Source organism: Chenopodium album, chromosome 14, assembly GCF_948465745.1.
Source record: "Chenopodium album chromosome 14, dcCheAlbu1.1, whole genome shotgun sequence".
NCBI classification, from domain to species: domain Eukaryota; kingdom Viridiplantae; phylum Streptophyta; class Magnoliopsida; order Caryophyllales; family Amaranthaceae; genus Chenopodium; species Chenopodium album.
The window spans coordinates 1,675,155-1,697,558 of record NC_137847.1 but is presented as its reverse complement, the minus strand read 5'-3'; the positions used below and the strand labels follow the sequence as shown (position 1 = coordinate 1,697,558).

The window sequence follows — 22,404 nt, the reverse complement described above, 5'->3', positions numbered from 1 at the left end:
GTGAACATAAATAAACGAGTAGTTCGTGAAAATAAATAGACGAGTTTTTCATGAACTTATCTGAACGAGCATATATATGTTTGTGTTCAAGCTTATTTATTAAACGAGCTTCAATTTGTTCTAGTTCGGCTGATTTATTAAATAAATAAACATGAACGAGCTTCAACCGAGTTCGGACCTGACTAGTTTATTGATCGATTCGGTTCACTTACACACTATAATAATTTCAATTACTAGCTTCGTTTCATATTAGTTGCAATTTTGAAATATTTTATATCTCACAAATAATACCCCAAAGTTGCACAGGTAGTAATTAATAAAATGGATTACTTACTATGATACTTGTTGAAGACTGGAAGAAGATAGGACAGAAAACGACAACCCAATTGAACTACTCAATAACCCAAAAGGCCAAGGGCCAATCAAAACAAAACTCAGAGAATAGTATAATCCAATTAATCTCATCCAGCTCTTCTACAATTGATTCAATAATCTCTGTCATCATCAAATATTTTGTCTTTCTGAATTCTCAATTATTTCAAAAATTCCCCCAAAAATATAATCATCTATACTAAAACAAGCTCCATCAACTATTTTTTTTCCTGGGTTTCTTAAACCCTTTATTCATTCAATTACACAGATTGGTTTCTGGGTTTGTTTCAATGACTGTTTATGACTCGTTTACTTCTTGGATCAACAGCTTCCTTGCTTGCATAGGGTATGCTACCTTCTTCTAATTTTCTTTCTGATTTCAAAGTTCACAACTTTTTTTCAATAATTCATTTTATTAAATAATTGTAATTAATTTATGCACTGTATTTCATGATTTTATACTGTTATTCCCCTCTTAGATAACTTTAGGATATGGGTCTGCTTAAATAATTTTTGTTTTTTACATGTATATGAATTTTTTTTGTGTTTTCAATTTTTTTTTTATTTTTTTTTTGGTGGGTTTACTGTTGGGACTGTAAATTTGGATTAGTTGATATTTTAGCTGAATTGGTGATGCTCAATTGCATATGTTAATAGTTGTTAATGTCTTTTAATGGTGATGGAGATAGTTTATTGACTAAGAAAACTCTGGTGGCTAATTTAAGCTGCATGTTGTGTATGAAAGGAAGCAGATTTCTGATATTAGGTCTGCCAAATGCCTACTTTCACTTGCAATTTGAACTAAACTAAGTGTGATTTACCATACACTTCCTTGAGACACTCAATTTGAAAGATTCTTTAAGCTAAAAGATTGGCCCTGCAGGCTGCAGCTAGCTAATTGCTTATGATATAGTACTGAGAGTGTCACTCTGTGATCATGTGCGATTCGTAAATTGCTGATCTCGAGAACCATTGATTTACAGCTTCCTAGACTGTTGTTGAAAGGTGTATTTGAGCTATATGAAATGAGCACAATAAAGAACTCTACTGATTATGAGGAAAAGGTCATGGTTGTTTTGGCCTAGGGGATTAACAGTTAGTTTCATGTTAGATGAAAAGCTTCCTAGGTTCATTTTTTAAACTAAATGGTGGTTTCCATTCGCGCTTTAGAGCCCTAAGAGGCAAAAACATCTATGCTAACTCATTGATAATCATATTAACATCAAACGTGTTGACTTGTGGAGTTGTGGCTGTATGCATGCTTGTATCGCTTATTAATTACTTCCTGTATGTGCTAGGTGAACATTCCTGCCTTTCACCAGGTCAGAAGTACTCTAATTCAGCTGCAGTTTTACATATGGTGCTATCTGCTTAGTTATTGTAGTCATGTTGTTCTGTATTCTCTAACAATTGCGGTGCTGTTTTTATTATTTAAATGATCTGTAAGTTCAATGTACCAATTTGATGGTTCTTAATCTTTTTGAATCCTTTTATATATCATTTTGCATTAGAGTGTAACCTATAATTTGTACTATGTTTGAATGGCATGTTATTAATCAATCTATCACATCCGTAGGGATACAATTCAAAATAAATCTATCAGGATTACAATCTTCTTTCTATTAAAAGTTGTCATCTCTTTATCTGCTTCCTGTGTGTTCAGTTGTTTCAGTATCAACTGAAGACAAATTGCCTTTAAAATCTAAGTACTCTAATCATTAGTGCAATTTGTTCATAACTACTGTTATAAGTTCATAACTACTGGTGTTACCTTCGATAAGCAACTTAGTATGACGTCGTGAAAGTCCCTTGGGAATTTCCATATATTGTGATGCTTTGGTAGTTTGGGTTTGGTGGGATCTTTTTCTAAGATAGACATGAGATTTTGGCTTCTATGATGCCAGAGATCTAGATTAGCACCCGTGTCTATTTTTCTTTTGTTAAGAGTTCTAAGGAGAATCAAACTTCTGAATACAATAGCTCCCAACTCAAGGGGAGGTAAGAACCAAATCCCCAACTCCTTGGTTGGAAGGTGGGAGCTCTACCATTGAGGTTCCGTTTGACTCTCACGTTGTTGTTCATGTTGATCGATTTGTCTTGTGTTTTTTGGTAATTCCTGAATTTCTTAAATGAATCCAGTATGATATGTTTGGCGAAAATTGAATCCAGTATGTGCTTGTACATATTCATGAATCTGTTTTGGACAGCGCAGTAGCTGTTTGGGAGGCTGTGCAAAACCAACACACACTCCTGTAGATGATTATCCGACAAAAGGACTACAATGCCAGGGACAGGTGGTGGAGAAACAAAATCTTTCGGATGACTTTTGGGGTACCAGCACCGGTGATTTGGACAACCCGATTGGTCTATCACAACGAAGCATTTCTTCACTCAGTACATCGAATGTCAGTTTTCTTTCTGATATCGGATCAGCAAGCATGCACTGCCACACTGATTTCGTAAATCCTGGCAAGTGTATTTTTTTTTTTTTTTTTTTTTTTACTGTAGTATCTCTACTGGAAGCTCCTCCCCTAAATCACTGTTGTTTTGCAAGCGGTCCACATTCACCTCTGGGTGGGCTGCAATGTCACAAGACAATCATTTCAAGGGCTGTAAATAACTACTTTCATTAATTTCTCTGGGGAATTGTTTTTTTTTTATTTTTTGATGATTTCTTGTCTGCAGGTCTTCTTCTCTGGACTCAAATCCGTCTTCAGTGGATTGGAGCCACAAAATCAAATGAAGATCATCAAAGCATAGGACCAGCAATCAGGTTATTACCTTTTCTAAAGCACATGATATCAGTCACTTACGTTACTCGTCTGCTGGATTATGTTCCTCCCCACCCCAACGCCCTTCAAATGCCGCTATTTCCTTTAATATCATCACATATACGTATCAAAACTGCAATGAAATTAATAAAAATTATCCTTTTTCCACAAATGAAAAACTGTGGCCTTAGGGGCTCGTGATTGAGAAGCAAATGTGCATGATAACTAGAAGCAGTCTGTCTTTGCATACGTTATAATTAGCCTTAGTTTGTTTTCATCTGAAATTCCATATTTGAACTTATTAATACACATTTGATCTTACTCAACCTGAAACTTTGGTGAAAAAGAACAAAACTTACACAAAGTAACTCGTGAGTAACGAATAACTGGTCATTCTTAATACATACATATGATCCTACAAAGTGTTCAGCTGCGACTTTATCAGTCGTTAGCAATATGGAATATATTTTCTTACCATCATAGAAACACGTGTTTCACAGTCTAAATGCTACGTATGACAGCTTGCTTAGCTCCAGGGAGAGATTCAGGAGGCCCATCCCTTTATCGGTAAGCTTTCTTTTACAAAGATTGGCCTTTTTTCCATGCCATGACTGTCAGTTAGTGCTTACAGTATACTGTTTTTGGAGTGGCAGGAAATGGTAGATTTTCTAGTTGATGTATGGGAGCAGGAAGGATTGTATGACTGAAAGACATGAAGTGTAGATAACAAATTTCAGTTTCTTGATACTTCGAATTGTGGATTCTTAGGAGAATTTGTAAGCAAAGAAGCCTCATAACCAATGTATAGATGTTGATTAACATAGCTAATTTATATACCCATGTATGCTTTGTTTTTCCTACTGTAGTTCACAACGTTCATTTCCAGTTCTGTTGCTAAATTGCGTTGTATTATGGACTGGTATTTCTCATTTATGCTCTTAAATACAAACAAAGATTAATTAAGCATACTGTGATGTTACTCAGAACATACATCTACATGATATATTTTGTCTTAGAACACCAAAAATCGTGTTACATAATGATTTCTCCTTTTTTGCCAATATTGAGTATATGTGTTTGTTGAAGTATATCCTACCAAATAATACATGTAAGTATCCCATATTTAGAAAAGAAGAGAGAGTTAAACACTTTATAACGCTAAGGGACTGCTTCTCCTATTGTCATATGGTTTTACGATGGAATTTTCTTTGGACTTGTGAAGTGGACCTTTCTCTTGATTTGTGGTGCGGCCCAAACTTGTATTTAACAGTGTCAACAAGCCATTTAGATAGGATTTGGTTTGATGTCATTTATATTGGCCTTTTGGGTTATATTTAGGTGATGAGTTATTCAATTCAATTTGGATCCGGTCATCTTCAAATGGAATTACCAAATTGTCTCTCCTTTCACAATTTACTAGTGAACTAGTTCTTGGAATTATTGAATGGGGAATTTTATAAGAAATGAGTTATATTATCACAACCATTATTATTGAGACATCCATTATTTAGAAAAGGCATATTTAAGCATTATATTAAAAAGAAAGTACTCAAAGTTCAGCTCACTTAACATAAAAAGTGATCAATTATTATTGAGACACCTAATAATAAGAAGGATGAGCGCCCGACGTTAAATAAGTAATTAATATATTACTTAAAATAGTACTCCGTATTAAGTTAGGAATATATGACAAAATCACGAGTCGATCGGTGTAATTAATGTTAATTTTAATTTAATATTTTCACTTTTAGGGCCTGTTCTCATTGACTGAACTGAACTTATTAAAGCTGAATTGAACTGAACTAAACTAAACTAAACTAAACTTATTAGAGCTGAACTGAACTAAACTAAACTAAACTTATTAGAGCTAAACTGAACTTATTAGAGTTGAACTGAAATGAACTGAACTGAAAATAATCTGATGAGAACAGAGCCTTAGTTCTCTTATCTAACGCCATTGAGACGCTTGTTAGTTTTTGCCTAATTAAAATACGGCCTAGTGTAGACAAATTCTTATAATCCAATTGATATATACGTAATAATATAGACTGTTACGTATAAACTTGTAAAATACTTTGTAAATGATTTTTGTTTAATCATATTTATGATTTTATTTCCAATATTTATGCTTAAATACACAAAATTTGGTTTATAACATAAAACGTTTGCTCTTAAATGTTCAATACTTATCAACATCATATGTTATATCTTTGCTCGTACATTATTACGCCCCTAATTTATCGAAAATGTAGCCGTGCAACGTACCTACATCCAAAACACCTGTCCTGTTAAACGATCTCAACAAACAAAGATCCGTATTGTGCACTACAAGTATAATATTATCAACTGATGATTTTCCTCATTTACGAGATTCTAATATAAAACCATAATAAATCAAGGTAGCTAAAATAGTAGGTGATCCATTCAAACTACACTTTATCCCAAGAAATTCCATGAATTTGGCTTCATTTTTAAGTTTTTATCTTCCTTTTTCTTGTAATTATTTATGCAAAATATTGTTTTAAACGATTTTTTTTGGTTTTAATGAAGATGTCAGTCAATAACACAGATTCTGTGATCCTGGCTAAAATTGTTTTCCTCTCTTTCTATCCTTCCAAATCACATGCCATTCTTCCTCTTTAGTCCATGCCCTACAAAAGGGCCCCACAAAATCATAGTTTTATTTTTATTTATTTTATATAATATATAATTTTATTTTATTTTTTGCATGCCATATTCATGCCAAACCTTCATTTCTTGTTCAATGTACATTGGCCATTGTTGTCTAAATAACTGACCCTATCATCATGCAGAATTTTGTGCTTTTTGCTGATGTAGATGATAACATTATGAATTTTTCTAAAAGAGGATATTAGATTAGAAGTATTCAACACATAGAATCAAGTCCAAAACTTCTTTTTTTTAAAAGGAGTTGTTTCATTTTGAAATAGGTGTCATTTGAACTCTTAGGATAAGTATGCATTATCAATTATCACGCTGTATAGTTGTATACAATCTATACGCCGATACACGACTTCACATTACGTTATAGTCCTTATATAGGTGATAACATAGAAAAACACAACCAATATTAATTTGGGGGAAAATATATGGTTAATAGCTACTCTATTTTATAATAATATTTTCAAAAAAAAAAAAACAATCTCAACTTTGCTTTATTTGCTTTATTTTGAAAAATATTTATAATTACTCCGACTAATTTTAAAAAAAATTATTTATCCATTTTAATAAACTAAAACAAATCAAAAATTGAGAAGAATATCATATCAAGTCATTTGAGTAAATAGAATGTAGCTGTATAAAATTTTACAAGATAAGTTACTTGTCAATAATCTATATGAACCCTAAAGAAACTCCTTATCTAACCATTTTTCGGATCTCTTCATAAATTTCTTACACTCAATATCACTTTCAAAGTAGTTACTTACATAACAATAAGGATTAGAATATAAAAACCAATTATTCAAATCATCAGCTTAAACTTTTGAATCAGTTAGTCCATCTTATAACATGGTATTAAGAGTTATCGTTGTGGTTGAATTGATTAAGAAAAAATTAGCATTATCATCGACATTGACATAAAGATTATTCTCATAAATTTATTATTAGCATGCAATATCTATCACTCTTTATTTATTTCCCCCAACCAAACAAATAGTAGATGCATGCTTTTCTCATCCTCCATCTCTCAATACAACTTATTGCACAAGTTTTCAAATCTAAGTTGTGGTCGTCACCAATATACTTCACTAATAATTAATTAATTAATTAAGCTCAAATAAGTGAATAACAGCTTAAAGCCTAATCCATACATTATTAGCAAGTATTACATCAAATGAGTGGCTAATTATCATTATTATAGTTAAGAGAGGCCGACATACGACCACGCATCAACAACCAATGCGGTTATGAAGCTAATCTTGTTTTTTTATTGGCTAATTACATTGTTTAATCAAGGCAAAGTACATTGAATGTTTTGCTAATCAGCCATTCATATTTATTTGTTTTTGGTTTGGTTTGATGTTGATATCAACTAATTAATTACAAAGTGAGATTAGTCCAATGAATAATGTACACGGTTATACTATATACTCATGCAATTTAATGTATTTATACATGATTATGTCATTTGATGTGATAGTCTCCCTAAGAGGGTTGAAAAATACAACAAGGTTCAAGTGCGTATTTACTTGTACCACATGCATGTCATTCTTCTAATTCAAATCCAATATAATTAGAGGCTCTCTAATGCTCCAAGTAGGAGCATTACCTATATTACAAGTATAAAATTTTGATAATTTAAAAATAGACAATGAAACAAGGCTATTTTATAAATTAGAGAGAATTTGTGGTTTATTTATACAAATACAATGAGCAGGACCGGCTTTAGACATGTTTTTTCTCAACCACAAAACAGGGCCCCCAAAAATCAGGGCCCATAATTTTTTTTAAACAAACGCTGATTTATTAAAAAAAAAAAATCATAACTTACGGTATAATTAAGGATTTTACTTTAAAGAATGACAGAAGGATGACATTTTTTAACTAAAAAGTTTTTGTTTGCGTGTTTTATTGAATTATTACTACGTATTAAACTTACTAATATGAATATTTTCCTCTATAATTTGTAGTATTGTACTAGAAAAAGCCATTTTTTTTAATGAAAAAAGTCATTTTATAATAATAATATTTTTAACCTTTTAAAAATAGACCTTTAAAAATTTAAGGGCCCAATTTTTATAGTTAGAACAGGTCCACCAAATTGTCAGAGACGACCCTGACAATGAGGGGCAATCTTTAAATAACGGAGGACTAGTTTGGTTGATCACAAATTCTTATATGTGGCTAACTATACGGTGTGGTCAGCCATCATAAGGAGTTACTTAGTCAGTGTTACAGGTGTTACTTAATCAGTGTTATAAAGGTTACTCGGTCAATATTAAAGGGGTTACCGATCAATATTAAAGGGATTATTAATTAATATTATAAAGGTTACTTTGTTCTTTTACAAGTGGTCACACGATGTGGCTAGCAGTACACAAAATTGTTGATAGATATACTTGTTTTTTTTTTTTTTTTTTTTTTTTTTGTTAGGGAATGATATATCTTTTTTCTATTTAAACAATCATTTGAAAATTGAAATATATGGTAGTTGCATAAAAGTGATAAACCCAAATAAAATAATTTTTTTTTTAAGAAAAATAAAATAGGTTGTTTTCTGACAAATAAATCAAAGCTTGATATTTTTCGATCGTTCTCTTCACCAAAATATTTTTAACTCAAGCTTGATATTTTCTGACAAGTGAATTATATGAATCGAATCATTAAAGTTCTATAACAAGTTGAGAGTATTAAATAAAAAAATAAATAAAAACAAGGATATTATCTGGGTACGTGTGGAATTAGTTGTGCAATTTCTTTTGCATATTGTAAGATTTGTAACGTAGTTGTCAATCATATTATAAAGTTAATTGATATATAATTATATATTTAAGTGTAGCTGGACCTACTTGGCTACTACTAATACGACTCGAAATTTATCACCTTATTTTTTCCAATGATTTTGTCATCAAGCTTTAGCTTCAATGAATCCAATTAATTCCCCATGCTATTAGATTATCAACTTGCGTAACTAATTGCTGGACCCTGGAGATTACAACTAAGTTTTGGTTGCTTTAATTTTGGCAAGTTTAATGATGAAATATTTGCAATTAATTAGTTTGGGATAATTAATAATAAAGTTTACTTTGTCAATAATAATAATAATAATAATAATAATAATAATAATAATAATAATAATAATAAAAATTAAAGAGATGCATGTATGGGCACATTGTACCTAGATTGATTGATGAGCTACGTGCGTAAATATAGGATTATGAGGCTATGAAATGGTGTATAGCTCTAGAATTTTCATTAGGGTATAGTCAAGTTGTTATTGTTAGCGCGAGTACAACCTATCGCTACCCAGTGAATAATATTGATTTTGAACTTGTACTGTGTACCTAAAAAATCAAGCCAACTTGTCTAGTTTTGTAAATGAGATAAATTTGAGTGTGATGTTTTAGTTTAAATTTAAATAAAGTTATTTTTTTTTAATTGCTTTCCTTTTTGTGTGTTTGTTCCGTTTTTTGGTTGTGTGTGGTTTATTTATCTTTAGGGTCAACTTGCTCTTCTATGCTTGCACCAAACAATTAGCTATCTAGAATAACAAAATAGTGTTGATTCAAGTCCCCCTAGCTCTTGGTCGTATTTTACATGATGTAATTGATGTGGCCATGCCAGGTTTAGTCCCTCCCTAATTCTTTCTTTTTGTTTATTTTTCGAGACTTGGCCTCTCTTTAGCATCAAAAAAGGTTCTTAGTCCTCCATTAAACATTTTCAAAATTCAACACATATCATATTACTTGACTCAAATCAATCTTTCTATATATATATATCCAAACTTATCTAGTGGATAATAAGTTAGCTAGCTAGATTATGCAAGTTCAAGCATAACATTTTGTTTAAGCGAGGGGCTTGCCTCCAACTCCCAAGATTAAAGCGGTTAACTAAATCAATCCATGATCACCTCTAAGGGCCTGTTCTGATTGACTGAACTGCTGAATTGAACTGAACTGAACTGAAAATAATGTGAAGAGAATAAACCCTAATTATGTTACATAGTTAAATGAACATAATTTAAAAATCTAATACACTGCAAGTATGTGTAACAACTACATTAAATATATATATATATATATATATATATATATATACATGCGTATATCTTATATCTTATGTGATTAATATGCATACAGACGATCCACTGAATAGCTCTGACATTCTTAGTTCGATCATAAGATCAACTACGTTCCCCGTATGAATAGCAAAACTCTAATGAAGGAGATGATTGAGGTGCAACAGCTAGTTAATTATCCTTTAAAATTGGCCACTAGTCCACTAGTTAATTGAAAAACAAACTTCCCAAATTTATACTAGTAAATTATTATGTCATTAACCCTACCAAATACCATTTGATCTTCTTAAAAGTTTTTAAACATTATCAACCGCATACCAAGTAGGTTTAAAGTCATAAAAGTCTATAAGGTACAAATGTCAGTACATTGATTCTAAAATTCCCAAGTGTATCTTATATCGTCCCTTTTACTACTTTTCTGTTGGCCATTACAATACATACATATGATGTCATTATTAACTTATTAATTAATTCCTCAGTCTCATATCACGGAGTATGGATTTACTTTCATTTATTTTTAGGTCGTTATTAAAATATATTACCTCATAAAATAAATGTTTGTAGAGGGATTATTATTATAACTTTACTACAGAGTACGAGGGCTTGTTTTGATTGACTGAAATGAAGTGAACTGAAGTGAATTGAATATTTTATGAGATAAGAAAATTAAGAAGTGAACTAAAAATAATCTGAAGAGAACAGGGCCTAAGTATCATAAAATAACTTAATTTAAGGGTATGTTCTGATTTACTAAAGTGAGTTGAATTGAACTGAACTAAACTAAGTTGAATTGTTTATAAGAGAAGGAAATTAGAAAATGAATTAAACTGAACTAAAATTAAGCTGAAAAGAACAGGTCCTAAATCCCATCGTTTTATTTCTATCATAAATTTCAGTCAACAAAAAAAATGTATACTCATAGTAAAGTAAAATATGATATATGAACAAACAATTAGGGACGGACAATCCCTCAAAAAACTAGGGACGGAGAAAGTTTAATTAAGGGAGTACAATCAGTACTTTAGTACGTAGTTTTTTTCAAGAATCGTAACATTCTATATACGTATGATTCTTCATATATACATGGGGCCTGTTTATATTTACTGAATTGAGCTGAACTGATTGAAGTTGAACTAAATTAAATAGAGCTGAAATGAATATTTTATGAGACAAGAAAATTAAGAGTTGAACTGAAGTGAACAGTTTGAACTGAACTGAACTGAACTGAATTGAAATTAGTTGAACTGAACAGGCCCTTGTTACATGTTATTATATATTTCACACAGCCAAATTCATTGCATTTCCTTATCATATAATATACGATTACTTTTATTTTCACAATGAAAATGACCACCGCAAGTTGAAAAGCATATGCATGTAATCTTCCCCACAGCTGTTTCTTTTCTTTTTCTTTTTTTTTTCCATAAATTAAATTAAATTGCGAGTCAATTAAGAGCTTCTTTGAAGGTTTGACAATGCTACAAGAGTCAAAGGCTCTTAAAATTAGATACACTAACACCAAGATTATGACTAATTAGTGCGTAGGATTACGATTACTCTTGTATTTGACTTGCATATAAATTGTGTTAAAAAACCAAGTCAACAAAAAGGCCGAGTTAATGGTTATATATTTATAGTCTTACTATGAGCTTTGAACACGTGACCTTATGAGCTTTGAACTTGTGACCTTCTGATTACGCTAGTCTGATCCTATCTTGATACCATATAAAATTGTGAAAGTCTATAATTATATCCGTATCGTTAATAGTCAATATAATGTTAATTAATCATATTTTTTTTTTGTGGTTCGTTATTATCAATAATTATATCCGTATCGTTAATAGTCAATATAATGTTAATTAATCATATATTTTTTTATTTTTTTTTGTGGTTCGTTATTATCAATAATTATATCCGTATCGTTAACTCAGTTGTATATATAACAACATACGATACGAAACTACTTATACCATAATCGAGATAGGATCGTTTAGTCGGACACGACTCGAAAGCAGTGAAAGCAATGCAAAGAAACCCCCTCTTCTCTCCTATTCTCCGGAACACTCTCCCCTTCCCCTAATTTATGCACGAAACAAACAACCTTCATTAAAGACAACCCAAAACTATGTACTGTAAATTAATTAATAATCAAAGAAAGAAAGAAAGAAAGAAAGAGTCACGGCATGAATCATATACATGCACACTTAAATTCAGTGGGTTCATTCTATAATTATTCTATAAGATCATCACCAATATAGACAATAATAATAATGTTGATATGATAAGTAGTCCCCAAATCTTATTATATAAAGAAATATACAAAAATAATGTGTACACGTACATTGATTCAATTCTAATCCTTCTTCTCAAAGTCTAATAAACACACTTTACCACTTTTTGGCTTTGTTGTACATTGGACTTAAAACACTCTAACCAAAGTTCATTGCATATACTATTATTATATTTGGACCGTCTAATTATTTTATTTTATTATTTGTTGTCACTAGTGTAGTAGTGAAATTGGTAAGCTTTCTCCCCAAAAAAAGGCAAGTTTATTACGTATGTACTTTTATACTTTTATTAATTAATATTTATTGATTTATTTATGTTATTTGGTTGACCAACAACTCTTTCCTCCTGTCACTATGTCGTTCTCAATGAAAATATTTATATAAAATTTGCTACATGGAACCGAGACATCCAAATAATTTAACCAATTGCTTGATACACTCAACTTCCAACATTTGCACATTCACGTCAATTGTGAGTTTAACTAATTCCATATATGAAGCTTAAGGTATATTAACGAAATGTTAATATATATTCTAATAATGCATAGCTAGTAGAATTGTATATTTGTATGTAGCAGTGGCGGTCGGTCTGGCTAGGTTGATGACTAGGACCGGTTCACTTAGCGGTTGGGTTACTACATGCAGATCACTAGATCATATTTTAATCTCGAAGGCCCTTTTTTGTTCACCTTAAGTTTAGGTAAGTTTAGTTCAGGAAAAACAAGTTTCGATTAGGATAAACTAAAGTTCAATTAAAGCTAAAACATGTTTTAATATGACTTGTATATGTTTGGATGTTTTCCCTCAAATCATTATCATTTTGTGCCCGGACAATGCCTGAATTATCCTAAATTTTTTAACTTGAATGTTAAATATACAATCATATAACTCCTTTTGATAATATAAAATAGTTAGACATACGATATCATATCATTTATTTATATAATAGTGTACGGTACTTTTTGTAGTTATATATATATATATATATATATATTAACTTGATATATTTTTATTGCTCTTAAATTAATTCTAATGAACTAAAAGTATTTTTACCAAACTAAAATTAATTTTTCTGATTAAAACTTATTTTTACAAAATTTTCTAATTTTTATTAACATATATTATAAATGGATCTTATTTTAAAGAACTTTTTAAAACAAATTTAATGATAATAGAATTGAGTTACAGAAGAATTATTAAAAGTAATGATTAATTTTGTATTTATGAAATATTAGAATTCTATCGATAATAAAACTCTATACAACATTTTTATTTTACAAAATCTATCCATCAATCGCTTACTTAGCATAATAGGTGTCATAATAATACCTGTTTATCTCCTATGTGGCGCGACACTCGGCGAAAAACTAGAATGCCAATGTTGTTGTCTCGTGGCCTGACTGCGAGACCGGCTTTATATATTATTGATATGATATGATACCCTAACTGTAACACCCCCAAATCTCCCTCTACGGAAATACTAGTATAATACGTATAATTATACCGTAGAGATAGACTTAGGCGTATTACCGCCGCGTGATTACGCAAGGCTACTCAACTTACGAACAAAACAATACTTTGCAGCGGAAGCTTCAAAACTCTTCTTTATTAATAATAACTATAAATAGAACCCAATGTTATGAGTACTCAAAAATAGATACAAGGACCACGATTCCTAACTTAGTGAAACCAATCCCGGGACTCCAATGCATCAATTATGGATTTCAACCTGAAAATAAGCAACACTGCTTACTATTACGGTAAACAAGGCGAAACAAAACAAATAAGAAGTACGGGTTAGCAAAATATGCTAAGTACGGTAAGTGCAAGATAATTAAACTCGATTTATTTGCAAACATGCTTTTGAAATCAATTTCAATAATTAATCCAATAATTCCAAACTCATGATTTAAAACCAATTCTCAATATTCAAATCCCAATAATCAATAAAACCAATTTCAATTATTTTAAAACCAATTAAACCAATTTAACCAATTCCTCTCCCAAGTGTGCACACCCCCCAAGCTAGTCTCCTTATGTTACAAGGCTATTCTTGAGGAAAGACCCGATCATATAAAGTCCAAGGCCTTATCAAAATACCAAATCCGCATAGTGGGATTACTAACATGTTTATAAAGCATAAATAATAAATTTAATTCAATGATTAAATAAATCCTCTTTAAATCCAATAATTCCAACTTTTAATAATAATAATAATTCAAACTCCTTTTTTTTTTATAAATCCAACAAGCTTTCAAAACCAATCCTTTTTAAACATGAATAATAAATTAATTAATCAAAACATGTTATAAAAAAAATCAATACTCCAATTTAATTATTAAAACCAATCTTTTAAACATACTTTTATTTCATAAACCATAATTCAAGTCAATTTAATTCAATCACCATAAAATCATTCAAACATGCTCATTCAAATCAATCTTTTTTTTTCAAGGTATCTAACCACCTAACGTACCTTAATCCTCGCTTAGCCAAAAACACTTCAAAAGAACTCTCAAGTAGCTTGATCGAACACACCCTACAAATAAATATAACCTTAATTAATATAAGGTTAACAAATAATCACAAATAATGAAATTAAAAACCCCCCAACTATATGTACATGAACCTTTTAAATTAATTTTCATAAACATCATTAAAAATCTAATTTTATATAATTAAAACTACTCATAATAATTTTTATAAATCCCCCATAATAATAATAATAATAATAATTGAATAAGAGAAGAGAAGAAGAAAAGATAAGAAACCAAGGAAAAGAGAAGAATTGGATTTTCGTTGGAAAGAATAGGCAGAACTTGCAGAGGCTATAACTCCTTTGATATAACTCCGAATTGGGTGATTCTTGAGCCTAACCTCAAGGATTTTTTGAGAGGAACAATCTTCTGTGAAACAGCAATACCCCAAAAACTGACCAGAAGTGCCCGAAAATTGGCTTCAAAGATAAACGGGATGATTTGTGTAAAAAGAGGAGAAGAAAAGAAGAGAATTAGTGTGAAGAATGTGAGAGGTATGGAGGGGTATTTATAGGCTATCTCATGCAAGAATTATAGCAAGAGAATGTGGGAAGAATTATGGCAAGTATGGTTTAAGGGATTACTTGGAGAAGTGAGTAAAGATTTAAGGAAAGTTTTGATATTAAAGAGATTGTGTATAATTGAATATGGAAGGTATGTTTGTCATGAAAAATATTAAGGAAATTGGAATTACTTGGGAAATAATTAAGAAGAATATGGATGGCAAGAAAATATAATGATTGGATATTAAAAAGATGGAGAATTAGATTTAAGGAAAATAGGAGATTTTAAGGGGATAATTAAAAATACAAATTACCAAAATATTTTTCCCAAAATCTACATGGGATGGCCGAAATTTTTGAGCTTTCCTAAGCTCATATTTTCGGCCCTCCTATTTAGTACTTTAGGAAATTATTTTGCTAGTTTTAAGGTATTAAAATAATTGTGTAAATAATATTTATTGTAATAAATAATTAAATAATAAAATATCAAATATTCACCAAATAATTTAACTAATAAAAATCAAATATTCACATAGGAAAATCCAAAATTTATTAGCCAAATAATTGGGATTTTCGGACTTATTAAAATAATAATTAAATATAGCTTTTGCCTTAATTAAAATATCCAAAATATATAAATAATCCGGTTTTTAAAATAGGATAAATGGATAATAAATCTTATCCAAAATAATAATTTATTTTTAAAATACTTTTGGTGCCAAAATTCAAATATCGTTTTGGCTCCAAGATTTAAATAGTAAGTTAAATTACTAAAATACCCTTTTTAGAAAATAATAATTAACTAATTAATTAATTAGAAAAATACGTATAAAAATACGGGGTATTACACTAACGTATTCCTTAAAATAAAAAAGTTTTATTATGACTTAATAAGTTTAGATAAATTTTAATAACTTAATCAAGATAAGATAAGTTCAAATAAGTGAATAAAACACACCGTCTACTGGTCAATTAAAATGGGCTAAACTAGTGTGGTCTATGTTTATTTCTTAAATTTATTATACACAAAATTAAATACATGTGTTTTGCTGATTTGGTTAGATATTGATTTTAGGTTTTATATATATATATATATATATATATATATATATATATATATATATATATATATATATATTGAAATCTGGTTTGATTTTTATTTTGAATCTTTTGTTAATCCGATCTTTGTTTTATTTTCATTTAAAAAGTGTAAGAAGATCTTCGAGGAACGTATAATTAATTAATAAAACAAAAGGTAGGTATGTTTTAGAAGAATAGAAGAAGTATCATATAACACAAAGTTTGGGAAGGATTACAACTCCTTCCTACATGAGTTTAGATTATATTAATTTTAAGTTTGTAGTAGATCGATGAATCCATCGAACTTGATTGAATCTAGAAAATTCATGATATTTTAGTTTTCAAAGGGTCATGTGTGTATATGACATAATAAGTAATGAATCCCCTAAAAAAAAATTAAAACTAATTCTAAGATATGGATGTTATTTGAAAATGCTACTGATTATATCCTAATTAACAACAATATTTTAGTTTAATATACAAATCATTGAACCTGCCTAATAAAAAAAAATCACAACTAATTTTAAGAAAATGTATGTATATGTTATTTGAAAATGCTAGATCATATACTAGTTTTTTTTAATAAATGCTTGATCATATCTTATATAATTAACTACAACAATATGTTAAATTTATCCAAAACAATTTAATACTTTTATAATTTTATTAGCATTTATTTGATAATTGAATTATTCATTGATATTATAAAAAATGATAAACCTGTATTAATAATATAAACTTTATTTTATCAAAAGTATGAAAATTAACAATAATTATTATTACTAAACTAAAGTATAATTATTGCAGTAATATATATATATATATATATATATATATATATATATATATATATATATATATATATATATATATATATATATAAAATAAAGAAACAAAATGTTTTTAATTGTATAATACGTGCATATTCATTGCGCTGTATGAATTAATTGATGATGGAAAATAATTGAAACTCTACTTTAAGTATGTAAATGAAATTATTGTGGTTTATGTTATAACGTTAATAACATTTATGACTTGAATCCTCGTCATTTTTATAAAATGACAGACAAGTCTTATGACGTGTGCATATAATTAAAAGGTAAGCAATCAATTTTTAATGTGCATAAATCAATTTATTCTATATTGTGTAAATAAAATCAACATATTAACCAATCAAATTCAGAAGCATATCACAAAAATTGTGATTGATACATTATTTCAACATTTGTAATATATATAATTCATTGTATTAGAGAACCATGCTATATGAACATGCTTTCTCTTCATTATTAAGTCACTTTTTTCATTTTTATATGGAAATTAAAATTATTTAGGTGCATGTATTATAATTATATTTTTTCAAAATAAATCTTGAATTAAGTCCTATATATATATAGAGTGTAGGTCTCTTGATAAAACACAAGTGGAGTAATCTTTCTTGTTGAAAAATACTACTTCATTCCAAGAGATTAATTTTGTAAGTATTCTTCTTATTATTTGATTTCAAGGATCAAATTACTAATTTACAAAATTAGTCCTAATTTAAGCTACTCATGTTGTTTTTTTATTTAGCACATTTTTCATGTTAAATTATTCATTTGAATCCTCTAATTCCATTTTTTTTTTATCTTGCTTTTCCCCTTTTTTTATTAATAAAATATTATTTTCTTAACATGCAGGGTTTTCATAAAATCTTACATCAATCCTTGATTATTTGAACTTGTAAGTTTATTCCTAAGCCCAAGTCTTTACCTTATTACATTGATGTAACTTTGCTTAAATCATTGCTAGCTATAATCCATGTAATCTCTGTTTGTTATTTGGTGGCTTAATGGTTATTATTGGATGGTGGTAATATTTGATAAAATGATAATTTATGGATATTTTAAAATCAAATTTCGACTAAAAATTTAATTTTTTTTAAAAAAGTAAAATTTGTTAAGTTTTTTGTTTTGTTTCTTGACCCTCAAAAGCATCAGGACACCCATCAATTGGTAAAGTATTTTCCTCCATTCTTTTTAGATGGGGAGATTGACTCCTTGGTGCATAGGTCCAAAACCGAACCAAATTAAAATTGGTTGATTCGGGCGACCAAAATTATTTATCTATCTATTTCAATTCTCTCATAAATAATTTCATATATTCGTGATTAAAGGTGTCTCTTACTTGGATAAAATCTAATTTCAATTCAAATTGAATAAATATAATCAGACTAATTTTCTTTCAAATTAAATTAATTTGGGTTGAATTTTTCTTTTTTTTAAATGAAAAAAAAAAAGATTTTTCAAATTGGATTGAGATGGCTAAAAAAGTGAATAAAGCAAGTTTTTAATTTTTTTTTTCTTTTATAACATACCCTTGTTATTTTAATTGTTAGCCACCATGCCCTTGTTATTTTAATTGTTAGCCAACTATTATAGGACTTGTTTGGCATCATTTTTGGTTTTCAGTTTCCTATTTTTTTGAAAACCAAAATCCAAAAACAGGAAACAAGAAAAATGTATTTTCACTTTTCTGTTGTCGGTTTTCAAAATTATCATGATTTTAATAAGTTAAAATAATTTTTGATTAATTGTGGGGCATATATTATACACTTTTAAAAAACAAAAAACAAAAAAAAATAGAAAACCACAGCAATGCCAAACAAACCCTTAACTTCTAAAATTATGTTTTCAAGACATATGATGTTCGTGGTAATTTTAAGGCTAATTTTGTTGATTAAATGATTTTTCACACTTTTTTTTTTTTTAATCACGAGTCAATAATAAAAGCTAAAAAAATGACGGTTTACTTTAATTTGGAATTTGGATTAAATTCAAAAAATCAATCGGATTGGATTTGGTGGATAGGTCAATATCAATAATAATTTCATTACAGGAATAATGCACTTGATAAAATGCATTCACAACACACGAGTATAATTCCTTCATAAAATCATGCCACATTCTCACACGACACATGTCCACACAAATAATTAAAGAAAATATATTGAAATTATACATGACTATTATGTATTTTATGTATAAACATTGTCATTTTAAGGCTAATTTTGTTGATTAGATAATTTTCATACTTTTTTTTGAATCACGGGCCAATAATAAAAGTCCAAAAAATGACGATTTTCTTTAATTTTGAATTTAGATTAAATTAAAAAAATCAACCGGATTGAATTTGGTGAATAAGTCCAATCAAATTGGATTCAACATATCAATAATAACTTCATTATTACAGTAATAATGCACTTAATAAAACATATGCACAACACACGAGCATAACCCCCTTCATAATATCATGCCATATTATCACTTGACACCTGTCCACCCAAGTGACCCAACTAATAATAAAAGAAAAAATACGTAGTATTAAACATAAATGTGACTAATATTTATGTATATATATTCCATAATAATCCTCAGTGTTAAAAAAAAAAAAGCCCTTTTAGTCAACAACATATTTCAAAGCTAACTCATTCAAATGGTCCATGCCTAAATTAATCCTACATTCAATTGTAATCCAACTTAATTTATTCCGACTCAAATATAAACCAAACCAAACGACCCTATTTATTCTATTAACTACTCCGTAATACTAAAACAAAACATGCTGTCATTAAGGGACACATGTCAACTTTTTATTGAAAATTTTCACGCTTAACTATTTTTGACATCAATTTTTTTTTCTCTATTTTCTCATCCTAAGTTCCGAGACTAAATTAAACAATACTTTTTGAAAATTAATTTATAAATAAGATTATGATTATACTTTTTTTTAGTAACAAAGTGACACTTATTTTAGATAAATAATAACTATTTAATTCATACAACGCACGAGACTAAACTACTTACCACCTAAATCGCAATTTCTACCCTACTCCTGGAGTACCGTGAGTATGATACTCCAGGGTCAAACGACGTAGTTCTATTATCCCTTCCTTCTTCTCTGTTTTCCCCTTTTTCTTCCGCTATACTTTGTTTCATGTATTTTCTTTCAATTTATGTGAATTTCTTCTTGCTATTCTTTTTTTTCCTCTATTTTTCTTTCAATTTCAATGAATTCAATCAATTTTTTTCTTCCAATTGCAATTTGTGAAAATTAAAAATAGCACTAATTTAAAATAGAATAATAGAAGATATGGTTTATTTGAATATCACATGTTTAAAACAAAATAACAATAGACTTTAAATAGAATAACATCAATTTGTATACAAAGTAACACAAAGTTTAACCTAAAATAACACATAACTTGATAACTGAATAACTTAAACTTCTATAGAAAATAACATAAGATATTAAACAAAATAACAACTTAACTCAAAGGTTAAGTAGAATAATAAAGGATACATTAAAATAACAAAACAACAAAAAGTTAGGATTTCATTAAAATAACACATGATAAAAATAAAATAACATTAGGCTTAAAACAAAATATCATCATTTGTGAAACAAATTAAAAAATGGTGGTTTAGAAAAACGTAAAATAATTCCGCCAAAACAAATCTAATTTCAAAGACTAAAACAACACATGATGATCAACCCAAAATAACATTAGATTTTAAGTAGAATAACAATAGATATTAAGCAAAATAACATCATTTTAAAGAATAATATTAACAAATTAAAACACATTTTAGAAATATAGATCTGACTTCACAATCAAAATAACATAATATGCAATGCTGAATAACATAAGCCTAGAAACAAAATTGATCAAAATAACAAGAACTTATCTATAATTTTTGTTTTAAATATGCAATTCTTTCATCTAGTTTTTCATTATCATTTAATTGGTTTACCATACTTGCTTGTTTTAATTGCAAATTTCATGTTATAAATGTACAATTGCGAAATAATTTATAAATAAAATTAAACAAATACTTACTTCCCTTGATATGCATTTCGGTAATTTATGTTGTTTTTGGACATGATCTTGAAGTTGAATTTGGCCTTTAATGGACAAGAAATTTGCAAGACTAGTTCAAATGGAGAGAGAAAGTAAAAGTAGTGGAGTAGAAATGAAATGATTTGATATTTTTTTCATCCACCTTTCTTTTATACAAGTATATGGAGTTAGTTTCATGTTATTTGCTTTTCCTAAGTTGTTATTTTGTCAAATTTAGCCTTGCATGCTTTAATTTCGTTAACTGAGTTTTTATCCCATTTATTAGATTGGGCCGGGCCCTGGAGTACAATACTAGGTACTCCAGGAGTACCTAATACTAATTGCACCTAAATTCATAATAACTAAACTAAATAAATTCAACGCTCACTTAATAAATCGACTTAAACAAATCTATTACTACTTCACCACAATCCCCCTGATCCCCGATACTTAAATTCTATTGATCACACTTTTTTTTTTAAAAAAAAAAAAATTAATACCAAAACTACCCATCTAATTTTTTATATTATTATTATTTTCTTTTTTTGTATTTTTGTTCAAGGGATACTAATGACTACTAACATTTTACTTTATATAATTTTCTTTCGCATATAATATATTTCGTGCAAAGTATGGGTATGCTCTAGTCTAACTAAAATGTACTTCCTCTATTTTTTAATAGTTGCAACACACCTTTTATCACGCTTTTCGAGGAGGTGATTAGACTAGGTACGAATTAATTAAGCTATGGAATTTTAACCGTAACAACTTATCCCTTTTTTCTTATCAGTGGTAAAAATTTGCGATTTAATTTATCCGTTTACCTAGTCTAATATCTCCCTTAAAATACATGTCAAAGAGGTGTGTTGCAAGTAAACAAAACCGGAGAAAGTACATCAATATCAAATAATCCAATTACCACCCGTAAAATGTAAATCAAACCAATCGACCTAATTACCACCTCGCTCGTAACCACCCAACCAGCAGTAGGTTAGTAGGAAGCGGTTTCAAGTTTCTTAGAAGGCAAAAGTGGAATGAAAGAGAGAAGTGGGGTCAGGTGGGGACGGGAGAATAACGTTAGAATCGGTAATATTTTTTATTTTTGTAGGATCACTTAGATACATTGTATTAGACCAACTATTATCATTTTATAGCAAAACATTTAGGGGGGTTCTTTCATAATGTATCTGATCATTTCATAGTTTTTTCCT

At 29.0% G+C, this 22,404-nt stretch overlaps 1 protein-coding gene across 2 annotated transcripts; it reads left to right on the top strand.

The window, feature by feature from the left end:
* The first annotated feature begins 390 nt into the window (after window positions 1-390).
* LOC145578489 (uncharacterized) lies at window positions 391-4,131 on the top strand. 2 transcript variants are annotated; one of them, XM_081635798.1, is made up of 5 exons: window positions 391-718; window positions 2,585-2,841; window positions 3,058-3,145; window positions 3,665-3,710; window positions 3,797-4,131. In XM_081635798.1, the coding sequence occupies exons 1-5, from the start codon at window positions 663-665 to the stop codon at window positions 3,848-3,850; spliced, it is 501 nt and encodes a 166-aa protein (XP_081491924.1). In that variant the 5' UTR covers window positions 391-662; the 3' UTR covers window positions 3,851-4,131. The 2 variants fall into 2 exon arrangements, with proteins under 2 accessions (XP_081491924.1, XP_081491923.1); XM_081635797.1 differs by having other exon boundaries at window positions 3,644-3,710.
* Window positions 4,132-22,404: the final 18,273 nt, after the last annotated feature.

What these genes read in the sequence shown, in the direction of transcription:
- LOC145578489 (XM_081635797.1), top strand. Translation starts at nt 663, where the DNA reads ATGACTGTTTATGACTCGTTTACTTCTTGGATCAACAGCTTCCTTGCT. An exon ending in AGCTTCCTTGCTTGCATAGG is followed by an intron (nt 719 to 2,584) that starts GTATGCTACCTT and finishes TGGACAGCGCAG; the next exon opens with TAGCTGTTTGGGAGGCTGTG. An exon ending in AGCATAGGACCAGCAATCAG is followed by an intron (nt 3,146 to 3,643) that starts GTTATTACCTTT and finishes CGTGTTTCACAG; the next exon opens with TCTAAATGCTACGTATGACA.